The sequence below is a fragment of the Aedes aegypti genome, chromosome 3, assembly GCF_002204515.2.
Source record: "Aedes aegypti strain LVP_AGWG chromosome 3, AaegL5.0 Primary Assembly, whole genome shotgun sequence".
Lineage (NCBI taxonomy): Eukaryota > Metazoa > Arthropoda > Insecta > Diptera > Culicidae > Aedes > Aedes aegypti.
The window spans coordinates 345,677,792-345,700,061 of NC_035109.1; the positions used below are offsets into that span (position 1 = coordinate 345,677,792).

The 22,270-nt window shown below is 37.5% G+C and overlaps 2 protein-coding genes across 5 annotated transcripts in view; both read left to right on the forward strand.

Moving 5' to 3' along the window:
- The window catches only part of LOC5566047 (DNA-binding protein D-ETS-4), a 69,560-nt gene extending 59,560 nt beyond the window's left edge, over positions 1-10,000 (forward strand). For 3 of the 4 annotated variants that reach the window (XM_021854902.1, XM_021854904.1, XM_021854905.1), the window contains one exon: positions 7,783-9,822. In XM_021854902.1, the coding sequence (XP_021710594.1) occupies positions 7,783-8,180 (398 nt within the window). In that variant the 3' untranslated portion in view covers positions 8,181-9,822. Of the gene's footprint in view, positions 1-7,782 lie in introns of all 4 variants that reach the window. The other variant, XM_001650365.2, reaches the window with a different exon arrangement.
- An 11,009-nt stretch (positions 10,001-21,009) lies between these two features.
- LOC5566064 (liprin-beta-2) overlaps positions 21,010-22,270 on the forward strand; it is a 398,826-nt gene continuing 397,565 nt past the window's right edge. Inside the window, exons 1-2 of the mRNA XM_021855579.1 lie at positions 21,010-21,298; positions 21,537-21,931. Of these exons, the coding sequence (XP_021711271.1) occupies positions 21,844-21,931 (88 nt within the window). The 5' untranslated portion in view covers positions 21,010-21,298; positions 21,537-21,843. The remainder of the gene's footprint in view (positions 21,299-21,536; positions 21,932-22,270) is intronic.

Consider the following 22,270-nt stretch of genomic DNA (forward strand, 5'->3'; position numbering starts at 1 on the left):
TAAATCTGAAAAGAAATATTTTGAGGAAATTTTTCTGTATTTCTATTTTTGATGTATCTTTTAAAGAATTGCTAGTTTTTTGTAATTCAACAAATATATACGCAACCATTCCTTGAAAAACCGATCTAGTGGATCACCGAAATCCGTGAAAATTTGCTATTTTGTTCCTTATCCGAAATAAGAATACAAGTGTTTTTGGATTTTTTGAGTAGGGTGACCATTTCCGAAATAGGGTGAGCAAAAAAAATCGCGATATTGCATTTTTTTTATTAAAAAAAAATATAACTTTTGAATCGCTTGACCGATTTTTAATTTTCTTAGACAAAATGAAAGCTAAAAATTTTGACTTTTCAAGAAAAATATAAAATTGTTTTTTTACATGGAAAAAAAAATCAAAACGATATGCTTTTTCAGGCAAAAGGGGCTATTGTTGTTCTCTTTTTTTTTTTGAGTTCAGAAAATTTTACGTTTACTGTCAAATTTCCAGCTTTTTCATGGAACAAAAGCTCAAGATTTCAACTTTTCAGAAAAAATTAAAGAAATCTGAAAAAAAATTACATGAAAAATTCAGATTTTTTTTTGTTTTTTTTAGTAAATTTTTATAATTATTCATGTAAAAAATTAGAAAAAAGGATAAATCGATCGAAATATTATCCAAAGAAAACAGCACAACTGCTGGATAATTTGGTTAGGAAATTCCTGAATAGATCTTGAATTACGGACACCAGCAATGTCCCCCTGCCCCTTCTGGCTACGTTTATGCACAGAGTAGCATGAATGCAGGTTCCAGCAGCAGCAGCGCAGTCAAGTAGGTAGGCTAGGCACTTATTGTGATCGGAATGGACAAGCAGGGGCGCGATGCAAGATCACCTTTTACTTTGATTACGATAATTACTTTGTTCGGTCGGTTTGACTCGGGGGACTGTCGCTCTTTGTTCGGAGGTTGTTGTGTTTTTTTTTGCGATTCAAATTTTTTTTTTGTGGTAAGCGAAATGCAAACCAGCGAGCGCTGATATTGCAATGAGAGGGCGAAATGGTGGTTTCTAAATGTTTACAACTTGTTGCTTTTAATGCGATTATGGAACAGCCGGTGATTAAATACAGCAATGTAGGGACTTGGATTCCTTCGGATGGTTTTCACTGATTGGCTGGAAGCGTGCAATTATTTTCAAGTGAATGCGATCCAAAATATTTGTACCAATCCATTGACATAGTAGGAGCGAAGTAAAGTAATGGATTTTGGTAATTATTTTGTTTTTTTACCATAATTAGTAGTCAACAACTCAATTTGATATTATTATGTTACTGAAAATATTGTTCAAAAAATTACAAATACCTTATTGAGGTATTCGAAAGCTATTTTGGATTGTTTGACGTACTGAATTACTATTAAAAATACTTTTACATGAAAATTCATAATGTATTATGAAGGTATTTCAGTACTTGATCTAATTATCAGTTTGGTGTTTGTATGTTGTGCAGGACTTATCTGGTATAGAGTGGCCAAATCTGTTTTACCGAGTTTATCCTTCATTTATTGAAAAGTTCTCTCGAATTCATGAAGAATGAGACGTCGCACGGTATGTTTTGAACAAACAACGAAAATGTCCCCAAAGAGGGCCTGGCGGAACCTGTGCCAGATGCCCTGGAGTGGCCAAATCTATTGATGTTCAGTCATTGGCATGCTCTTTCGAATTGACGAAGATTGAGATGTTGCACGGTATGTTCTGGTCATGCAACGGAAATGTTCCCAAAAAGGCCCTCGTGGAACCCGTGCCAAGATTTCTGGAGCGGCCACAGCTCTCCGTACCTAGTTTTTTGCTTCTTTTACTGACATGTTCTCCCGAATTCATAAAGATTGAGACGTCGCACATTATGTTTTGGATAAAAAAAAAACGGAAATGACCCCAAACGGGCCCTCGTGGAACCGGCTTCGGTGTTCCGGAACGGTCCGCTTGTTCAAATTTTGTTTAAATGATGACAATCATCATTTAACAACATGAAAATTTCCGAATTTAGTACTATACCATTTAATTCCACTAGAGTTTGTATCCTTTGACAGATACCCGTATTTCGACCACAACTGTAAGGTTATCTTGAATGCTTCATGTATGGAAGTACACACATACTTTTCGAGTTAGTGCCTCCTAAGTCTCCTCAGTTCGAAGGAAAGTTCAGAATTAACTTTAATATTCCTTTTAAAATATAGTGGAAGACGGTGTAAGATCGACCGCATAAGCAATATTTTTTTTTGTGCAGCACGTCGTTTTTTGAAGCCTTTGGTATGATCAAAAATGATCACAGGTGTTGTACTTGAGAATATTTATTTATTTTTCAAGACTTGATAAGCGTGCAATAGGGATAAAAGCGACTACCACGATTTTCGTACGAAATTTTGCGAAGAATATATCAATTCACTGTGATTTTAAGAATGATGTTTCATGAATTCTACATTTGGTAAATTGGTAGAAAGAACCCCAAGCAACCAAAAGTTCGTATTTTACTTTATACGGAAACTCAGAAGTTTATATTAGGTTCAAATCTAGTTTAGTTGAAACTTTCTTGCTGATTGACATGACAAAAGAAGTTTAAGTTAAACTATATTCTTATTAAAGTACAAGGAAGGTTCGTAAGAATCTTCGAAGTTCAAAATAAGTAACCTGTTTCAACCCCAAACAACTATGAAGTTCATAAAAAAATAAAATCGAACTTGTTTTGAACTACTTATCTAAAGTTCGTTTATAGTACTAACTTTTCTTTTAATCAGCATGAAAGTTCTGTTTAGCCTAAACGGAACTTTTATTTGACACCAAGGTACATGTAAAGTTTATGTCATAAACTAAAAATTGTCAATTAAAAGTAGTATTTACATTTGAAGATCAATTTGTAAGCTCCATTAATTACGGAAATAAATGGATTTTTCTAAAGCAATTAAGAAGAATGGCTTATTTTACTATCATCGTAAAAAGGTATTGGCCAAATGGGAAAAGGAAAACCAAGTGAATGCTCAGCCAGGTATAATAATAAAAAATATAATTTCAATAAGTTTTATTTATAAATATTGGTTGATTTATAGAACAACAACAACCTACTTCATCAAAAGATGCTCCGATGGTTCCGACTCAGAGAGTTACAGAATTCCAAGAACCGACATATCTACAAGATGATAGCCTTGCAGACGAATATGATAAAATTGACGAATTCTCAGCAAGCGATGACGATTCTTTTGATGGTTCATATTCATCATTTCATAAAGATGATTATAGTGATATCTAGTGTATGGATTTGAGTGAGTGCATTAGATATTGGGCTCTAAAAACTAATCAATCACATGAGTCTGTAAATTTGATAATGGAAATAATAAGGAGAAAAACAAATATGAAAAGACTACCACGATCGGCAAGAACTTTACTAAAAACAACGAGGAAAGCATCTTCTGAAATCGTTGAAATTGCTGGTGGACAGTTTTGGTACAAAGGTATCAAACAATGCCTAAGTGATTTTTTTCGGTAAGAATACATAGTTTTATTTTACTAGACACACATATGTATAACCTCATTTTTTACCCACAGATGCACAGATCAGTCTTTGAATATCTCGATAAACATAAATATTGACGGAATCCCTCTCTTCAAAAGCAGCAAATTGCAAATTTGGCCCATACTGTTTAACATTACAGAAATGCCGGAAATTGCTCCGATGACTATTGCTATTTTTCATGGTCAAACCAAACCTACGAGTCTTGATGATTTCCTGAATCAGTTCGTCGACGAGTTGATCGATGTGCTGAAGCATGGCATATCAATAAACGGCCACAAAATAATGGTTAAGCTAAGTTGCTTTATTTGTGACTCGTCAGCACGCGCGTTCCTTAAAGGTTTGTTTGAGTTTGTTTTAGTAATAGTCTTTTCAAATTAATGAAGAATCGATTTACAGGTGTTGCTAGTTTCAACTCAAAAAATGGTTGTCTGAAATGCGAAGGTGAAGGCGAATATTCACACGAATCTCGAACAGTAGTCTTCACGTCTATAAATAGTGCGAAACGAACAGATGAAAAGTTCAGGAAAAATGCATATAATCAACATCAAAAAGCTACTACTCCACTATTGAAAATACCTAACCTTAATATGATTGAAGATGTAATTGTGGGAGATCGTTTACACCTTATCGATTTGGGTGTTATGAAACGTTTACTCCTTGGATGGAGAGATGGAACCTTGGGCTATGATACGAAATTGTCATCTCAACAATCATCTAAAATTTCGCAAATGGTGGGTACTATACAGTTGCCTTCTGAAATTCATCGGAAGCTTCGTGGTTTGGATTATTTATCATATTGGAAGGGATCTAAATTCAGCAGCTTTTTACATTATGCCAGCATAGCTGTGCTCAAAGAGTTTCTTCCTACCGACAACTATAATCATTTCTTACTATTATTTTGCTCAATTACAATGTTGTCTTCGGATTATTACAAATCAAACTGGCACGTAGCCAAAAAGATGCTGGAAAAATTCGTGAGTGAATACATGGAACTCTATGGAGAGCAATTTTTGACTAGCAATGTGCACAATCTTCAACACATTGTCGATGAAGTCGAGCGTTTTGGACCATTATCGACAATAGCAGCCTATCCCTTCGAAAATGCTCTGCAGCGATTGAAACACCTTCTTCGAAGTGGGTGGAAAAGCCTAGAGCAAGTCGTCAACAGACTGTCTGAAATAAATTCCAAGGAATATTACACAACTACTAAATCGAAAACACAACTGCAAAATTATCCTTCTACTAGAATCTGCGGAGGTAAAAAAATAATTGACGTCAATGAAAATTGTTTTCTAAACTGTTCTGATAGAAACGGTTGGTTTCTGACCAATAAACATGAAATCGTGCGCTTCGAAGATGTTCATGAAAGTCCGAAGCTGCAAATCGATGGCAAAATCTTAACATCAAAAACTGTTTTTTTCAATTATCCAATAGCCTCGTCTGTTTTGAATATCTATCTCGGTAATACCATTAAATTGTCTAGCTCGATTTCAAAGTTTAGTTGCAGTGATCCTTTGAATTCCACTTATTAACTTTATGATAAAAACTTACACACCTAATGATACCGACCTTTTACCAATCTTCGTATATGCAGTCTTCAGTGGTGTTAAAATCCATTCGTGGCTGCATGCTACTCACTCGAATCATCAGAGTCATTCAACTCGGATTGGATATCAGCATGATCCAATGCGTCCGATGAATCAATGGCCGAACCTGCAACCTCAGATTCAGGATCATCGCAACTGTAGTCACCTTCATCAGCCTGCTCGTTGATTGCATTCGAGTTCCCAGCATCAGGTTCCACTTTAACGACTTGTTCGCTAGCTTTCTTCTGTCTTCTTTGTCGAACGTGTCTCGTTCCTCGGCGGATACCTGTAGCGATCAAGCGTTTAAGGGAATTCTTTAACTTCTTCATGAAAAATTCCGCCAGCTTCCGTTGGGTGACTACTTCTGATTCATCGCTTCCAATTTGTTGGAATAGCCGTAGTACGTTGCGATTTGGCATTATGGCTACTTTTGGTCCTTTTCTGCTAGCCCCTGTCCAGGTGCATTGCGTTTGAAAATCTTTGCTAAACAGCATATCGAGTGCACATAGCATGCGGTTATCGGCACAGTCCCCGCTTACGTTCAACCGCAACCATTTCACCTATAATGATACAAATTGCAAGTAAACAAATGTTCATATTATTACTAGTAATCTAGTAGTATATTACCATATTCGATTTGAAACCATTGTCTTCAAGTTTCAGCTCCAAGTCATTGAGTTCTTGTTGGATGGGGTCAAATCTAAATGACGGTGGCTCTTCGGTATTTATTGAACGGGAGCTCAGCTTTCGGATAGCATCCAAGATGAACTCGTTTTGAGTGGCGATATCTGCTATTCGCTTCTCTAGCAGATCCATGTGGCGGTTTATTTGTTGCTGCAGATCAAGGATTTCATTTAAACACTTCTGAGGTGGATCTTCGGCTTCAACAATCCCATCCGGTGGATGAGCAGATTCGTATGTCACATACTGAATAGTTTCCACATTGTTTCCAGCGATTTCCTCGTAGCTAATGGGATGGCTTGTTTCAGGAGGGAGGATTTCGTATTCGATGGACTGGACGTTATCATCAGGAATTTCCGTATTTACAGAAGACTTTGTTGCTGTTTGAGGGATAACTTCATCTCGAACACTTCCTCTTACCTCAATAACGACTGGCATCGGCGATTGTGTTGCTTGTGATTGGTTTGCAGAAACGGATGGTGCTGTAACATTTCCTCTTGCTGCAACAGGATCGGGAACAGGTGGAAGGGCCGTGTTATCCAGCACAAGCATTTTTGTAAAAATGTCGGTATCACGATTGTTCACCTTTCTTTTACGTCGTTTCAGCTGGCCAACATCGGAAGATGATTCCCCGGACAATTCTTCCAGCAAACGTTTCGCCTCAAGCCAAGATGGAACAGGGTTTCTTTTTATGGTGCACTTGTATTTTAGCCACGACTTTTTCGGGCAACTGTTTTCATCCCGAATCAATTTTTCTTGTTCCGAAACAGTTTTTGCATTCGGCCAAAGCACAACACTTCCGTTCCTTGATATGCGGAGCCATTTATCTGGAACTACCGATAATTCCTTGCAGCCTCGAACGTTGGTCGTTTCAACAACGGCAAACGGCATTTCTGTAATCTGCGAAAGAATTAGTCAGCAAGTCTTTATTATTTTTAATATAAAACGACTTACCTTAGTTAAACTTTGTAAAATCAGTTGGAAAACAATCAATCGTTGCCTATTTGTGTTTTTCTAGCTTCCAGCGCGAAAACTGTTATGAAAACAAGCACGAAATGTCAAATCAAGTTCTCAAAAGTTCCGCATGAACTTTATGTGAACTATTAAGTTCAGGTTGTCTTTTACATGAACTTTTTATAGAATTCGAAGTTCAGAAACAGTTTCTAACTGAGTATTCCAAAAGCAACCAAGATCTGCAAGACCGATTTTGCAAAATAACCACATAGAGTAAAATACTTTGTTTTTCCACACGTTCCATATGGAGACATGGTATGTGTTCTGGTTACAAAGAGGAGGACCCGAGATCGAGACTAGCGGTAAGCTTACTGAACAGCACTTAAATAGCATATTTTCAAACAAAACGAATGATACTGAATAAATAAAATCATTCTACTATGGGACAGTATAGATAATTAAAAAAAAAATATATAAAAACCAAAAATAAAGCCAATCTTATCTTCATTTTGCACATTTTGCTTAAGCTATTTTTAAGCTGGATAGCATAACAGTTCAGCAGTATGAATGAACTTTCTGTGAACTTTGGACGTATGCTATTAAAAGTTCAACTAAGTATTTCAAATGAACTTCAAGGTTCGGTTAATTACTTAAAAGTTAAGCTGAACAGCATTCTATTCATGATCGGTTGGTCAGCTGATTAAGCCAAAAATAACCCTTTTAAACGAACTCTTGGTTGCTTAGGACGAGTTGTTGCTTGAAGGTATCTGTGGTAGAGTTAGCATGCAAGTTGGCTGAAATCGACAAATGATTTTTTTTTATACCAAAAACTTGATGTGCTATGATATTTTAGAGAACGGAAATGGATTCAGTAGTCATAAATTGAGTAAATAGTCGTATTTCGATGTGTGAGAGAAAAATAATCCCGCAGTGTTTTTCAAATATTCTAATTTCCACACTCTGCCCTCATTCCAAACGACTTTAGTAATAATCTTCCACTTTTTTTTTCATTCCATTCCAGACGAAGACGAAGAAATGCCCTTGGAAAGTACCGGAGTCGCTGGATCCACCCCAACCGGTGGTGCCTCCAGTGGCGCGGCCACCACCACCACCTCCCCTAGCGGAAAACCTCGTCAAGGAGGATCCCACATCCATCTGTGGCAGTTCCTCAAAGAGCTGTTGGCAACACCGGAACAGCACGGAACCGCCATCCGTTGGATCGACCGCACCAAGGGGGTGTTCAAGATCGAGGACTCGGTTCGGGTGGCTCGCCTTTGGGGACGTCGCAAGAATCGACCGGCCATGAACTACGACAAACTGTCCCGCTCGATCCGGCAGTACTACAAGAAGGGCATCATGCAGAAAACCGAACGCTCCCAACGGTTGGTGTACCAGTTCTGTCATCCGTACTCGTTGTAAATTTTGCAGCAAATGGTGTAGCTATTAAGTGTGTGATCGGTTGAAATGCGCTCGAGTGTGATTCGAATCCGCGACTGTTTGTTTGTTTAGCCTAAGCTATTTTAAGTTCTTTACCATCGCGATCGCGTGAGTGAGTGAGATGTGCGTCGGAGAAAATCTCCTCCTGGAGGAAAACTAGGGATTCTTTATATGAGAGATTAGCGGAAGAAAAATTGATTGATTTGGCTTACACTTTGAAACAAAAATGCCAGCTTACGCGAATCTCTGTTATAAAGGATCACTATAGAGGAAATCATTTGACCGAAACGAATTTCCATCCAGGAATCGATTTTTACTACGTCGCGAGTATGCCCGGGGTAGTTAGTAAGCAGCTAGAATCACTCTTTTGTATTATCGCACCAAGCTCCGTCTGGCGGCAAGTGGTATTAACTTGTCACGCGGAAGATAATATTCTTAAAACGATGTGATTTATAACTTTACCAACAATCGTACAAGGAGAACGCTTGTTGTAGCTTTTAAGTCAAAAGGCCAAGTATGCATCTGTGCACTGTCTGGCTGTCTGTCGGTTGGTTACCGGATGGGATGATACGGGCGTTAGTATGACACCACGATCAGATCACCGTGTGCAGTTGGCAGAAGCAGCAAGCAGTTGCCGAGCAGGCCGAAATCTCTATTGCAAAGAATCTCGAACATGTAGTTCAACGGAGCACAGCTTGAGGGCGAGGAAACTCCCGGACTCAACGCGGCACCCGTCCATCACGACGGAATCAATATTAGCTGAGTCCACCTGAAGGACGGGGAAGGTAATTTCCCCGATTCGTTTGGGACGGGACGGTAAGCATGATTCCCGAAGCGATAGTCGAGTCCAACCGGAAGAATCCGACACCGAAGGCGAACGATCCCGAATAGTGTGATGTCTGATCTGAACATTTCATGAAGGTTTTTCGCTGTATTGCTTACCGAGTCATCCAACTCTAGCGGTCCTTAAACTTTGCGCGCGATCGTTTCGTAGATCCGTGCCGGGTGGTAATACAAGAGCCGCAGATTGGTGGTCGGTAATTTTGGTCCCATATATCTATGATATATTTTTATTGTAAGTTCTATGAACGATACAATTAAGATGGTATTTAATCCGGAGTAAATACATCGATTTCTTTTAAATTTCCCTAGATAAGTTTACCAAAACCATTGTAAATAGGAACAAACAAAATCTTGCTAGGCTATCGTTGCAATACAACCCGTAGAGTTAGGCGATCGACCCTGTCTGCAGAAGCGGTCGATCGAAATTCATTTCGCTAGGAAAACTTGTCAGAAGTCAGGCCAAAAGCCTCCGCTCGGAAACAAGAGCTCACTTTCCGAGCGAAGGCTTTTTTATCCCAATTTCTTACTGTAGTTTACTGTACCATTTTTGTATTTCAGCCAAATTCATTGTAAATGGCGTTTGCTTTTATTGTCTCAAATAAATTACGGTGGCTGGGTAAACTTAAGTGAGAGGTAGCTTTAAAACACGTAAGAATTTGTCAAACGAAACACATACAAACACATCAAGAAAACATTAACCAATTGTGATCTAAGTGCCTTAATGATAGTTTATACTGTTCTTCCCTTTTTAAATATTTATACTAATTTCATTTCTAAACTTTAAGACAAGCGTATGATCTAATCAACCACTAGGAGTTGCTTCTACGTACTATACAAAGTGAACCAAGGGGTTTCAAAGAGTTTTGATATACAATAATGGTTTAGGTTAAGGCTTTATCGTTCATTTCGTGTAGCTGTATTTATTATGATTAATAAATGTAAGTCTAACCAAAAGCAAATTGAAAGATGTTTTCTTATCGTGTTAGCGTGAAAGAAAGTCCATAACTGTCTTTGTATTTTATCCGAACAACAAAATATGGTATAGGTTATTTTTCGTTGAAATCAATAAAATAAAATATACACTCCATCCTCTTTTTACGACCGTTATTTTTACGACCGAAATTCAGATTAACGACCTTTTTCATAAATGATCAATATCTTTAAAAGTATTCAAAATAGAGGATCATGATGTTCAGCAAGATTGATCAGTAGATTAAGGGCTAACATGTGGTGGTCAGACCAGCAGATTATGCAAATCGAATGTACCACGGTTTTTTGTCCGCTATATACATTTGATCTATAATTTCATAACCGCTAGGTTACATACAATTTGAATGGGCTGAAATGTGTAGGAAAATGTGATTTTCATTGATTTTCATGGTATTTATATGAAAAAAAAGCTGAAAAGTGGAAAAAATCAAAATTTCACAGATGGAATATTTTAAAACCTTCCGATTATGAAGGTGTAACCCAAATACTGAACTCTAGCGGAAAAAAATCCGAGGTAGGGGGGCTGGGGGCAAGAAGGACACCTTAAGATATATAGGTTCAAATCATGGTTGATCATTTATTTATTTATTTATTTTACTCATCCATAAACTTAAGACCATGTCTTTTATGTTTCAGTTTGTCTAAGGTAACATGAAGTGCGCCATAAAAAAAATCAAACTGTTAGAAACAGATCAAATGTAATTTTTAATTGACTTGCTGTAAAACTGATTTCTTGAAATGCGATGAGGAAACAATTGACTGAAATTCAGCCGGCAAAGAATTCCAATTGTATATACTTCTAACAAGAAAATAACTAGCATAATATGAAGTTGTAGATCGGCATTGAAAATTTAATACCTCTAGGGCTTCTTAATCGAATAAGTTTACGATTCAAGTATGCAGGACATTTTTTGGTTACAATTGTGTGCAGTAAAAACACGGATCTAATTAAGGGAAAATTGTTAAATGAACAACCAATCAACGATTTGTGTAGGTGAGTAACAGGAGCATATCTGTTTAAGTTATATACAAATCTTACTGCGCAGTTGAGAGCTACCTTTAGTTTATGCAGGATGTTTGCATATAGCTGGGTGGTGACAAAATCACAAAATAACCCAAGTAACCAAAATTATACCATTGCATTAATTTGGTCGAAAGTCAACATTTTTTGCATTAATAATGTTATCATGCATGTATTCAATAACTGTCAAGCAATGATGCATTTGATTAACATTGTAAATGCTTTGTAGCATTATTTTAATATAGCATTATGCTAAGCGTTTAGAGTGAATATACAGTTATGCTGTCATACAAGATTACATAACCTCATTAAACGCACTCGAATCTGTAATAAATAAGTAAGACTATCGAGCACGTTCGCACTCGCTCATTGCGTTTTGTGGGATATGGAAGAATAATGAAATGACTTTCTTTCATCTCGAACCCCCATTTCATGATCTAAGGATATATGTATTCATTCAAAATTGTTGTATTTTATCTATGAGACTCTTTTATTCATAAGGAGTGAGAGGAAATGTCGATTAATTTCTCTCCCCCCGAAATCTGTTTAATGCGCTAGGGCTTTGTTTTGTGGGTTACGTTCTGTTATTTCCTCTACGAGAAAGAATGGTGATCAAATTATTTCTATTGATGTTTCATTTGGTGAGGAAAGGAAATCAATCGCCGAAGAGAATTCTTTCTATTCGTAATAACTGGGCGAATAGTAATGTTAACACACACAGTGGCTTCGTTTATAAGGAACTTTTATCCTATCTTATTACATTAGCAGCTTTAGCACAGGACACCAACGCGCCAGGCATCCAGCACACCATCATCCTAGTTGTGGGTTTGAATTCTGATTCCAACAAAATAAAATCATTCAGATGGTAAAGAAAACCATTGGAAGGTAGCCAATGGATTCATTGTTTTGTTTATTTTTAACGCAAGCCCTAAACATACATTATTTTAAGCTAATATACATCATGAACCCTAAATATACAAACATAAATGCTTTAGTAGGGCTTGTGCATTAAAACTGCTTTACCAAGTATTGCATTAATTTGGTTGTTGTGGGGCCCTTTCCCACTTTAATTATGCTTTATAAAGCTCTTAAAGGTTATGTCACTTTAAAACAAAATCTGATAGCATACTATAGAGCAAACATAAAGTATTCATATATAGCTTCGTGGTTACTTGGGAAGAAATGTGGATACATCAAACTCTTGAACAATTTTAGTTTTGTATCAGTCTTTAGAAAATCTGTATTATATCGTAATGTGCGTAAAACCGAATAAATCTTTCCACATTGTATCAAAATGAAACTGTCCCATTCAAAGTTACTTTGAATAGTTACGCCCAAACTAACAACTTTGTCAGTGTAACTGATTGGTATACCGTTTAAACTTAAGGTCGGTTTGCCATGACTACGGCTCTGGCGTGTTATGTAACACGCTTGTGTTTTTCGAGCATTTAACATCAACGAATTTTCTGAAGCCCACGATGATATTCTTGATAAATTATCATTGATCAAATACGCAGCAGCATCACTAGTCATTCAAGACACATTAACATATATTTGGACGTCGTCTGCAAATAAGTGAATTTGGCATCCGTTAAGCCTCAACGGGAGATCATTAATATAAGTGGAAAATAATAAAGGACCTAACACGGATCCTTGAGGAACTCCTGATAAAATTGATAAAAACAATCATTAACAAAAACTGTCTGATTTCTATCTGTAAGATATGTATGAATAAGTCTAACGGCATCATATGAAAATCCAAAATTCTGTTCAAGCTTATTACAAAGTTTAACATGAGAAATGGTGTCGAAGGCTTTGGAGAAGTCGAGCAACAAGAGAACTACTGATCCTCCTTTATCTAAAACAAGACCGATATCATTTTATGGGTATATCATCAAGACCTACAGCGTTCGACTTCACTTCATAAATTGCGTTTATAATATGATAGTATTGAACTTCGTTAAATCGGAAAAATGTCTCACTCGAGTTAATATTTTGGGTATAAAACGATCGTGTAGGTGAACTAAAATTCTGGGAAAATGTTTGTTAATATCATCAGCGCTGCAGTTCATTAGAAAACTGTCGTTTTTCCTTGCAATGTTCAAAGATTTTAGGTTCTTCCACATATTTTTAACACTGCCAGAGCCAGCAATTTTAGAGTTCTAGTTACGCTGTTTAGCATTCAGAAATGATGAAGTTGCGTAATTTCGTAGCCTTTTAAAATGTTCAAAATCGCTGTCATTTCTTGTTGTTTTCCATTGCCGAAAAGCTAAGTCACGATCAACTATTGCTCTAGATACCTCAGCATTGGACCAGGGATTGCATTTATGATTTATCACATTTGTTTTCACAGGTATAGTAGTATCAAACATTGATTTCAAGTGCTCATTGAAAAAATGCAATAAAATCTCTGGATTATTTGATTGATAAAATTCATCCCAGCTTATTTGATATAATATAGATATAGCAGTGGAAGGATTGAACCTGCTGTAGTCTCTGTAACTCACTGGATCGGCACTGGATAGCAGAATATCCACATCTAAAGATGCGAACAGTAAATCATGGTTCGACATGCATGGAACGTCAACTTGGTTAAATCGTAGAACTGATTCTCGTTTATTAGTTATCATGAGATCAATTTGAGAAGAGCCTGTCCTATGAAAGTGTGTTGGTATAGTTCCAAGAGATGAAAATGAAAAATTTTCCATGAATGAAACAAATTTTTTACTTTTGTCACATCGATATTGAGTATGTTCGTATTGAAATCACCCATTAACAACACATGTTCGAATTGGAATTCAAAATTAGAAAATTTTTGGGCTAGCAGTTGCGAACAATCAAACTCAGGAGGATTGTAAAAGAAACCTTAAAGAGGTTTTTGATTGTTAACTACTAGTTCGAGAAAAATATATTCGGTTTCACCAGAAACATACCTTGATTTATCGAGAATCTTGAAATTAAACTGTTTTTTAACATACACAATTATGCCACCACCCAGGCGTCCTACGCGGTCATTTCTGATTATTGAATAATTTTCAATTTTGATGACATCATCGGATATTCTCTCATTTAGCCAAGAATCAGAAATGCATATAACATCCACATTAGAAACGTTGGCTATTTTACGCAGTTCTTCAAGTTTTGTCATTTTCCTTGCACAAATACTTTGGCTGTTCATACAACATACCGATAATTTGTTAGGTACAAAGGCAGACTTCATAACAATACCTTGTGTATTCCAATTATTAGAAGTATTGACTATCAAATTATTAGCCACAATAGCAATTACAAGTCAAGAAAACAGTTCAAAAGCTATACAAAAAAAAAAAAAACACTTTAAAATTAAATTTTAATTAAACTTAATAACGTTTTATCTTATCGACGCATCAACAGTAATTAACATGATTTTACAATTAGAAACAATTTTCTCTATCAGATGACACGGTAATTTCATCAGCACACCAATCGTGCAGCAACAGCAACAGCAACAACCCAAACATCCTCGTAGCAGCAGCCCCAAAACTTTTAGGAGATGAGTCATGGAAATATTATGGATTGGAATGTAAGGACTGAGAAAAATAATGAAGGAAAGGTTCATTGATGGTGATGTGGACCAAAGCGTTGCAGATCCTCCAGGGATTTGACGACAATGTTATCTCCGCTATTCTGCTCTCTGACATAAACCAAGCCGCCACGGGAAAATACGTACGCCAATTTTCCTTGCTTCTTCAGCTCGATCGCCTTGGCTTTCCTGGCCAAAATAATCAAATTATCATGACATATATCCGTTTGTTGGTTTGAAACCCGATCTGCGATAAATTCAAAGAACGCATCGCAAGATATTTGGAGAAGAAGTTGTTTCGTTGGCTCGTGAAGGCAAACTGTACTAAAATGAGACAGTTGCTACCGGAATTCATCGGTGATCTTGTTAAGCGGCGAATATCAACCAGCGGGATCATATTCTCAGTATATCCCATGGCCGAGCACCAACAACGAAAATAGTGCTTCAGATCTTCTCCAACGGTGTAAGGGACCTCACTGACTATGAGGTCGTCAGTCAAGAGAGTCATGGCAATGGATTCAGCATTAGTCTCCTGTTTGGTCTCCATTTTGCTCAATCTGTTGTTGACATCAAATAATTCTGCTTTAATTTCCTCCAATCCCTTCGAAAGTTGGTTGTGAAGCTTATTTTCAAGTTTGTCCATACGAGCCTGCAATATTTTGTTTTGATTGGTGATCATACGGGCCAACTCGTTGTTTGTCACATCAGACGTCGGTGAACTGGAAGGTTCATCAGGTTTCACTCGCTTGGTATTGTTAGCAGACTGTGACATCGTATTGGTTTTGCTTCTTGTCCACAGTTGACTCATAGATGAACCCTTGCTGTCAAACGCTATATCGTTGTGTCGCCGAGGCAGAATTAACTTCGATGATATTTTTCACAACAGTGGATAATTTTTAGAGATAACAACCTCCCTGAAGCATGACAATATGCTTAGTCGATATACACAGGGTGTTGGCCGATAGAAAGCAGAAATCCGACGTTGATTACAGTTGATGATGCGTACTGATTCTACTGCCACTTCATTTTACCACTGTTGACCTTTACATTTTAATTAGCACATTTTTTGAAGATTATTCCAGTGTAGAGGCAAGCTCACCTCTTGTTCTAAATGATGTTATCGATAGATTTCAAAAATATAAGAACCACATGATAATTTCAGATTTTTGAAAATGTCCCTTCTTATGAGGTTTTTAAACGAGGCACGGGGCAAGAGTGCCACTCGTATGAAGCAAGAAGACCACCAGAGCAAAATTCCACAAATTTTATATATTATTATTTCCCTGCCTAAACGATAAATTCTAGAGTAAGTAAAGATAAAAACTGAGAGATTAAAGTTGACTTATAGTCAAAAGGTAATTTTACGAAATTAATTTAGTTCTCATCTTATTTGACTGTAACAATAATAGTAAAAAATTTCAGAAACCATTTTGAATGTCCAAAATGGTTTATTTTGATTTTATTTAGTAGGAAACATTGATTTAATGCAATATTAAACAAGAAAAATAAAAGTTCATTTGATTTTACATAAGAAAATTGCGGTGTCCTTCTTGGCCCATAAGACAATACTGTTTTTATATATGTAAAACTTAATGTCAAATCCTCACAGCTATATTAAACAATTGTAAATCATGAATACTGTGCGAAAAATCAATATGTTTTGTATTTATTGGGAGTCAAACCTTGTTTTCCAACCTTACATTCTCATAATATTTCGCATTTTTCGCGTTGATGAGTTAAAGACATTTTTCTAATTTTTTGTACTAAACATTTTTAACTGTAATATTTACACAACCCTCAATTAGTACTCAATTTATTCTTATCCTGAGTTTAACATAAAAAAATTGATTTGAACTACCGTTAAGTCACCAGTCACCGAGCAGGCTCCATTCACCGTGCACATATACAAATTCCTACAGAATATTCATACAATTTTCGCAAATTATTCTTTTGTCAGCAAAATAAGAATAAACTGATGAACTAAAATAGTTTTTGACACAAAGCATTTTGAAAAACCTAGTTTATGTAGTCAAAATCATGTGTATTCTGTTAGATAATGAGATTTTTCTACACTCTTAGAAGAAACGGCAAAAAATTTTCATTTTTCATTTTAACGTTAGAGTATGAAATATTTCAAATTATCAACAAGTTTTCACTGTAGATACTATTAGTAAGGTTTATTTCATCGTATGAGCAATGAGATTTTATGCAAATTAGAATGTTTTATTGTGTCTCAGTCGAAACCCAAATGCACGGTGAATGTGCCCTTTTCAATATATATGGTTCCTATTACCGTGCATTAGTGTAAAATGCATTAAATTATTCGATAATATTAGATTCATTGTTATATCGTCATTAAACTACTTCATATTTAGTTTTTGAGTGAAAATGGAATGGCTTGGACAATACAGTCAAACCTCCTATAACGATTTTAGTATAAAAATAATTGTTTAGCCAATTTTTCAACTTTTTATGGTTTTCATTGTAAATGAATATTAGAATACTCTTAAAAATGAGTATGCACACTACTAGCAACATAGTTGCTCCATCAACAACGTTTCTTCAAGATACGAAAGAAAATCATTACGAAAACCATACGCACGGTGAATGGTGCACTAGTGTGCACGGTAAATGGTGACATAGAACGGTACGAGGCGACCTTAACGTGTCATTTTCGAACATAATTTTTGAGTATTTTTTTGTTATTCATCAGTTTTAGATTTTTCTTAAATGCATGGTGAATGGTAGCTTGACGGTACGTGAAATTAGAGGTGGCACTATTGCCCCGGGTGTCGCTCTTGCCCCATGCGCCCCTACCTTCGATTTGCATAATCTGCTGGTTTAAACATAGCGTGATGCGGCGCTAGTGAGCATCGAAATTTTGTTTTGCGTATGTCTCAGGAACCTGACCACTTTGAAAAATGGCGCCTTCGGCAAAGTTGTTCAGTAGCTCAAGCGCTATCATTATGAAAGCTATGAAATCAAAATGTTGCCACCAGGCAGCGCTAGTGAGCATGAAACATTTGTTTGGCGGATATCTCAGGATTCTGACCTGACCTGTACGGGAATGGTGATCTAAACTTTGCCGAAGACGTCATCTTTCTAAGTGATCAGGATCCTAAGATATCCACAAAACAAAAGTTGCATGTACACAACCCCCGCGAAGTGACAGATAACGCAATTTTCAAGTACCTACTTGGAACGTAAACAAAGGGGCCATCCACCGCTGCCGGCACAATTTTTCACTATGGCAGATCGAGATTTTGTTTCGTTGTTGACGAGTGCAAAACAACGAATCGAATGAAATAAAATAAGGGCGAGTCTGATATTTTCGCCTGCCAATGGAAATAAATTTAATAAAATCACCAAGTTTAAGCTCCAAATGAACTTAAGAGCGCACCAATTTGTTCGGTGAAAAGATTAAATGACCTGTTAGTGCTTTGTTTTGCGGGAAAGTAATCCATAAGAAATACCTTACATTATAGCCTAACTGATTTTGTGGATCGCTTTTGTGTCCTCGAAAGAAAGCTCTGGCCGTAACATAAAATAAATGAAATATTGTGGACCTCGTCGGGCATTTAAGCGCATCGTGTCATGGGGTGTGATTTCGATTCCCGCTTCGGACATTCAAACTTTTCGCCAGGAATGTTTCTCGGCTATGCCACTGGAGCAACAAAACCTTAACTGTAGGCGATGTATACAGAAAAATAAACGATTTCGTTGCACATTCATCCATGCATTGTTCATCCGGTGAACAATCGTGTTGGTGCGAATGTCATTTTATGTAAACATATTTAGATCGGAAGAAAAATCGACAAGAAAAAAAAGACCGTAGATAAGTCCATTGGATGAACTATCCAGCTTTGTTTGTTGTGTTTACAAAAAATGAACGTTTTTGACTCGCATTCATCCACTCAAAGTTCATCCGGTGAACATTTCTTCACTGGATGTTGGTCCGGATGTCATTTTATGTAAACACCCGCATTTAGAGCGAAATAGAAAAAGAAAATCGACAATCAATGAAGACCGTGGATAAGTCGATTGGTTTCTCCATCGGTGTGATACATTCACTCGGTTCAAGAATGTTGACACTTTAGTGGAAGCATTTAGGCTCATTCTTCATATCTTGTCGTAAAAAGGGCAACTGTAGACTCAAAATGGATAGTTGACTACAGTGACTACTAAAAACACGTCATTATTTTACTGCATAAGAAATGCTTCCGGAAATCCGGATTATCACCGGTATCCGGTGGTCATAATTCATCTCCATGGATGCACCTCAAAACTAAATTAGTTGACCCGTCCATTACTTCTTAAAGAATTGAAATCGGTCAATCTTTGTCAAAGTTACAGCATTCCAAAGTTGGCCCAATTTTTGCCTGTCCCTGTGTGTTTGCCTGTGTGTTTGTTATTTTGACAATACCCTGTATATCAAATATTCCATCATTTGCGATACTTTAAAAATGGGGAGGGTACAAAAAAAGGGCGGAGAGCTCCCTGCAAATCTTATTACAACTCTTCATATTGTATTTAAAGTTGAAAACATTATATGGCACATGAATTCCGCTGTCCTGAATATAAAACACTGTGTTGGTTTATTGATTAGATTAGATTGTTGAATAAAAAAATGTAAAAAGTTCAAGTATATTTTAAAAATGACCTGGGGCAGACACGAACATACTGAAAACGCCATTATTTTTGTTTATTTTTATACTTTCAAGCCCGGGGTGTCCGGTCCTGTGCATTCAGATCGACTTTTTTTGTCGAAAGTGTTATAACCCTGATTTTTTTTACAACATATTCTTTTTACGACCCTTCGATAACGGTCGTAAAAATAGGTTGGGTTGTATTTTAAAACTCTTGTCCCACTTTCATGCACATATCTTTAAAAGTAATATTTTAGAAAACTCCCACTTTTAGTTTGGACATTGACTTTATCACTGACGTATTTTGCCATACCAAACCGTAATCACAGACAAACAGACGTAACACTTAGAACAAATTTCTTCAAAATCCATCGCCCAGTTACACCATCATCTTCTGGTGAGCATGTTGCACGAAAAGCTTTTTTGATCGAAGATTAGGATTGATGATAATGTAATTTACCCGCTTCTGATTGATTCCTCTATTTGTTTCCTAAAACAAATATTCCAGGTATTTAGTAAGAATATTAAGTGTTAACGACTGTTGGGATCGCCAATGTGAACAACTACATGCTGGTTTATCGCGTAGTGAAGAATCAATCAGTGAGCCGGTTGAAAGATATACCCGAAAGAGCGCGTCTTACCTCGTTGTCGCTACGAAAGAAAAGTGACGAAAGAATGATGGCTCACTTTGTCCTGCCCGGATATGAGTTGTCATCGTGTGAGGTCGACATAACCATGTCGCTTTGATAACGCAACTTTCTGACTATCTTGGGTAACAGTGTTCCACTGTTACACTGAGTGATGCAGTTAGCTTGTACCCCGAAAAGGTCTTATACGTCAATACGTCTACTGTCATCACGGAAGCTGTAGGTTTTGTGCCGTAGGAAACAACAATGATGAAGTAAACAAAATAAATAGAAACAACGAGAAAAGAAAGAAGAACATGAAAGGACGAATGTGAGTGAGGCCCAGATATCCGTAGCGGTGAAAGCGCAGCTATTCAGCACGACCAAGCTGAGGGTCGCGGGTTCGAATCCCACGGGTCGAGGATCTTTTCGGGTTGGAAATTTTATCGACTTCCCAGGGCATCTTCGTACCTGCCACACGATACACACATGCAAAAATAGTCATTGTCATAGTAAGCTGAGAAGCAGGCTCTGTCGCAGTGGGGACGTAACGCCAGAAAGAAGAAAAAGTGAGTGCAAATCATAAAAGAAGCCAGCATGAAGGGATCACAAATCAAAACATAGAAAAGATTTCAGTAGCAGTCCACTGATTTTCAAATAGGCCAATCAGTAACTGCCAAATTAATACATTTTACTATCTTGAAAATTTGTACTTCTTTGAAGTTTTTCAATTTTTACTATCAGCCACCAGATGTCTCCAGCTATTACTGCCAACCTTATAAACCCAAAATTTGTCATCAAATGCAACAAATACGTCAAAACATCACTAAACATTCATGAAGACACCACCACTTATGAAAACCTGGCATGCAGACTTCCACCAGTACCGTAAAACGATATCACAATAAAAGGGAAATGAAACGTCAAATGCGTATGTGCGTCGAGAGGCGGCTGTTGCATGCTGCATGCTGCGCTCTACTCATCCCCTATCTCGTCTCCGAGCTAAGAAGCGCTCTCTCTGTATAGCCCAAATCCACCGCCGCATATCGCCTTGTTGATGCTTGCTCGCGCCTCACTCACATAGCCATATGGATATAGCGATCTATAGAGTCTGCACCACGCACGTTCAAGTGTTTTTGTTTTTTTTTCTTTTGCCGTAACTTCTCGTCGGCCAGGCTGTGCTGTAGACACAGTGTAGTGTAGAGCTTGTGTCCATCTATCCATTCATACACAACAACAGAGAGTTTGGTGGAACTGCAGCCTTTACTGCTTTATTTTTTTTTCTGCTTTTATTGTTGTGCATCCCCCGTCATAATTCATCGGCGTTCGGTCGGGTTTTGATTTCGTGAGTTTATCTGGACTTAGGTTTACGAATTTGGTGGGTTTTAAGGTCGCGCTTCTTACGTTCTGTGGTTTGTATTACGTGTATTGTGCGAATTTCGGCGATCGCTGTCATCGTCTTCCCGCGAATAAGCCCGGATGAATTAATTTTGCGCAGCACGGTCGGCAGTCGGGAGTTGAATGTACGGTCTGGTGATCTAATTTAGCGAACCCAATTGAGGACGGTCAAAAGTGGACAGCGCGCGACTTTGGACGCTGGAATGCAAACCGAGTGCTGACGTCATATCGCGCGAATTGCAAATTCCACAGGTGTGCTACGGAGTAGTGCGAGATTGGGCGGTGGAGTTGATCCAAAAAAAGTGCGGCCTAATATTGCCACGGGAAAGGTGCCAATCGGTAATGCGAGGTGCAACGTTTCGCTTCGATTGTGTGTTCAAGTGCTTCTGGTTGGTGAGTTACGCGAGTTTGTAACAGGAAGCCTTGCCTTGTCGGTTTCGGTGTTCAACGACGACGGTTTCATAAGCTGGTGATAATCAAAAGTGTGAATCGTGTGTGTTTCCTCCTGTGTGTAATTCGACGTCCATCTGTTTGAAAGAAGTGATTACGGTGTGCAAACATGACGTCCAAGGGTCAAATACCTTCGGATTTGGAAGCTAGCAAGATCCTGGAAGCGGTGCTACAGCAAATGGACGGAATCATCTTGGGTAAGTACCTAGCTGGTAGGTTGTGGGTTAATCAATCAATCAACAATCTGTCAAACAGTTAGACTTGGGAACGTCCGACGTGACGGTATGTAAATGACCGCACGTACCGCTCATTTGCAGAACGTAATTCAACGGGTCTCTTGGAAAACCTACACGGCTGTACGAATGACTCCGTTTGGTTCGATCGAGCGCCGTTGGCTCTATTGCCGGAGGGTATGCGATATTTCGAATGATTCCGTAAAATACAGTCGATTCTAAATTATTTGGAATATGTAACATAGAATGCAATCAAGCGATTTTTTTATTACATTGCGTTTCGTTTAATTTTAAAAAATAATA